At 42.5% G+C, this 3,791-nt stretch overlaps 2 protein-coding genes across 2 annotated transcripts; both read right to left on the minus strand.

Moving 5' to 3' along the window:
• Positions 1-233: 233 nt before the first annotated feature.
• LOC307045677 (E3 SUMO-protein ligase ZBED1-like) lies at positions 234-1,172 on the minus strand. The gene is made up of 2 exons (XM_079691500.1): positions 958-1,172; positions 234-810 (listed from the first exon to the last, which is right to left on the minus strand). The coding sequence occupies exons 1-2, from the start codon at positions 1,060-1,062 to the stop codon at positions 337-339; spliced, it is 579 nt and encodes a 192-aa protein (XP_079547626.1). The 5' UTR covers positions 1,063-1,172; the 3' UTR covers positions 234-336.
• A 116-nt stretch (positions 1,173-1,288) lies between these two features.
• LOC307018867 (E3 SUMO-protein ligase ZBED1-like) lies at positions 1,289-2,566 on the minus strand (the record flags this gene model as incomplete). The annotated part of the gene is made up of 2 exons (XM_079649354.1): positions 1,289-1,815; positions 1,960-2,566. The coding sequence occupies 2 exons, from the start codon at positions 2,564-2,566 to the stop codon at positions 1,289-1,291; spliced, it is 1,134 nt and encodes a 377-aa protein (XP_079505480.1).
• Positions 2,567-3,791: the final 1,225 nt, after the last annotated feature.

The following is a 3,791-nucleotide window of genomic DNA, read 5'->3' on the forward strand; positions in this document are numbered from 1 at the left end:
AATTAATCTAGATTAATCTAGATTAAAATGGCTCATTTGAATTCTGCCGAAGGCATTCAGAATATGTGTGCTACCCAAATAATGACTAAAAGTAAGTCTTTGAGAACGGGTTTCTCAAGCCAGGTGGTGCATTAGACCAGGGGCTCATCTCCAGTTTCCAAAATGCATCACAAACTGCTTGAGAAAGCTGTTCTATGATAATTGGTGATGAAAATAAATCAATGACAATGAGATGTACTTGTGTTTATTAACTGTTTATTTTTAGTTGAACAGTAGGCCTATATAACAGGTTGTAATGAACTGTTTACAGTCAGTAGCTTTGTGTCAGTCAAAGCTCTATTTCTCCTTCTTCCACCAGTCACTCAGGCAGACCAGTTTGTTCACATTTTCTGGTGACAAACAAGCTCTCCTCTTCTGCACAATATGGCCTGCTAAAGAAAAAAGTCTCTCGCATGGGACAGTTGTGGCAGGAGTCCCCAAGTATTTACGGGCAATTTGGGCCATCTTACCATAGACAGCAGTGTGCTCCGACCACCACTTCAGTGGACACTGATCTAGACTGGCACTGGGCTCTACCTTGTACCTCTCCACTGTACTATCTTCTGGTGTCTCCTCATCTGATTCTGAGTCGGATCCCATCAGTAGCAGGGCTGTTTTCTTCTTAGGTGGCTCAGGGTTCTCCTCCCTGAGTGGCTGCAGAGCAGGTTCTTCTCCCTTCATCAACGCACTTAGCTTTGCCCACACTGGCTCCCTCTCTGCTCTGGGCAAGCACTTGAGGTCCTTAAATCGTGGATCTAGAGCAGTCGCCACCTTTGATGAATAAAAAATAATAATTATTGATTGATGAAAATGTCACTTTCCAAATCCAACCTCCATATTTCTTCATGACTTATTCATCTGGCTTTACAGTGTATTATGGTCATACAATGTAGTTATCTTCTGGTCACTCTGACATACCTTAAGCCATTCCAGGTTTATTTTCTCCCTCCGCTGGTTGAGGTCCTTGATGAAGGCAGCCTTGAATCGCACAATATAGGCAGGATCATCATCTGAGATGTTCATCGCGTGCTGGAGGTGGCACAGGGCAGGTAGAACCACAGAGCAGGATACATACTTATCTCCACCAAGGAGCTCAGTGATGTACCTACAGACAGACAGACAGACAGACAGACACACAGCAAAAAAATATTAGTGACAGATTAATTTAACTCAGATTACACATTTAAGGGCAGGTGTTTCTTACATACAAAGTGACATTTAAAAACTTGTATGCCAATTCATGAACACACTATCTTTGTAGACCATACCTGCATGGCTCCATCAGTTTCTCTAGCTTTGCCAACTTCTCATAATCCGCATTTGTTGGGAGGGCCAGGTTGTGCTTCTGCAGCGACAGCGTTGTGTGCAGTGCGTCTCTGTTGCGCCTCACGCGCTTTATCATCTCAAGAGTGGAATTCCAACGTGTTGGAACATCTTGCACAAGTGACTCCTTAACTTGTCCAAGGGAGGATTGTTGGACATTTAGCTCGTCTGAGTTGGCCGGACTGTGTTTGAAATGTCCGACCACTTTACGGCACTTGGCCAGTGCACCATCAAAACCACCTTCCCGAAGTGACATTACAATAGCTCTCTGTACAACATGCGCAACACAGGGCAAGTGCTCGAATGGAAGTATCCTCCCTGCTGCCACCATATTAGGAGGGCTATCTGTTCCAATAGTGCTTATTTTGTCAGTTATCCCCCACTGATTAGCGACGTCGAGGAACTGCCTTGCACACGCTTCTGCAAAGTGACGCTCCTCTGTTTTCATCACACCTAACGGACAGAAAAAGTAAATTAGAATAATTTCACTACTAGTAGTAAACAACTAGCAATTATCAAGAAGCAAACATAACGTGGTGGTAATTAAAAGGCTACGAAATTAAATTATGTAATTTAAAATGACATAACGTAGCATACCTAAAGCGAAGGAGTGAAGTTCCCAGCTAGCATCGATGAGGTGTACTGTAACGCCGAGGTAGTTGTCGTTGTTAACGGACGCCCAATGGTCCCCAGTCAGTGCTACAGACCTCGCCTCTACCATCTTCTCAACTTTCGTAGCTTTCTCTTCTGCGTGCTGGTCATGTATTCTCCTCATGATAGTTCGCCTCGCAGGTAGTTTGTAAGATGGGTCACCTGTGGCCGCCTGGAGAACAAGCTCGAGCCCGTCATCTTCAACCACGCTAATGGGCCTGCAGCTGGTGGCGATCCACTGAGCGAGGAGACTAGTTAGCTTGGCTGATAGAGCTGTGCTGACGGGCTTGCCTCGGTTGCACTCAAACATAGTTGTTTGACGACGAGTCTTCCCCCGCGCTACATCAGTGCTTGGCCCGGCATCTTCCGCATTAGCTAAGGGATGCTTTGCGTTTAGGTGGTACTTGAGACTGGATGAACTCCTACAGTAAACTAATTCCGCATTGCACAAGGTGCAAACAACCTTATTTTTGTCGAGGTTTCCATCGGGAAGCTTCTTAAAAATAAAATTCCCCTGAAGCAAACCCGGCGGCTTCATACCTGCTGTATCCATGTTAGCATGTCACGTTTAATGTGGCTGATTTGACCGGGGTCAGATCCATAGACAGTAGAAGAAACACAGGTCAAAGACTCGATCTCGCCCCCTACAGTGCAATTCGGCTAGGTATACATCCGCTCTAAATTATCAAGGTGAAAGTCATCATAGCTTGCGTAGTATAGACCCAGCTCCCAACCCAACTTTGAGAATAGATTAACGGTGATATTTTTTTTTATCGCCGACAAGAGTCTCACGTTAACGCAGCACGTTAACGCCGATAACGGCCCACCACTAGTATTTATATATATATTATTTTCCGACTACTTGTAATCTATAGTTTATTTTATAATTATTAAAGCCTTAGCCTCGTTTTGGGTTAGGGTTACAGTGAGAATAGAAAGAAAGTTAAGTGGTGTCAAGATCCTCCTCATTTAGACTTTAGTTGTAGGTAAACTAATCTTAAAATCCTTATCTATTTATAAACTGCATAGAGGAATGTTTGAAGAGTCACACAACTTGCTGCATGAAACTGTTGGATTACAAAACCCTTCAATTGCAGCAGGGTTGCAATTAAAAATAACATGTCATATCCTTAGAGCCACTATTTCAAGATTTGGGTCAAAGTATACATGGCTATCGAAAATAAATGAACCCCCAATGATGAATCAATGAAGCTCTTAAAGAGTTCGCAAAAGTTTAAGGGTGAAGTTGAACTTACACTGCAATGAAGGGGCTTCATATGTGATAGGGAAGACATAGAGAAGTCGGAAAATAATACAGTATGGATTGTTTTGAAGCAACACTTTAAAATGCAAAATATTTATTTGTAGGCATAGTAGCTGCTGCTTCCAAAGCCAAAAGAGTTTTGGTTTTACACAAGACAGAGGCCGCTGCCCTTTGATGTGATGTTTGTTCGACCCATGTTTGAAATTATATTCTACACCAATATATCAACTAGAGAGCAGACTTGGTTCTGGAGTGATGGTTGATGAGGAAATTATAGTAATGGATGAACAGAGATAAGTGAAACCAATTCTACCAAAAGCCAACAAAAGGAGGTACTTTACTGTCCTAAACAGGATATTCAACCATTATGTAAATTGACCACATGCATTAAAAAAAATCACACAGGTCTAAATATAGAAAAGAAGGCAATAATACATTAAGAAACCTGTATTGTGTAACATGAAACATTCATAACAGATCAGCTCATAATGCGCAGTTTATGGTACCTAAATGT

Source organism: Notothenia rossii (assembly GCF_949606895.1).
Source record: "Notothenia rossii genome assembly, chromosome: 1".
Lineage (NCBI taxonomy): Eukaryota > Metazoa > Chordata > Actinopteri > Perciformes > Nototheniidae > Notothenia > Notothenia rossii.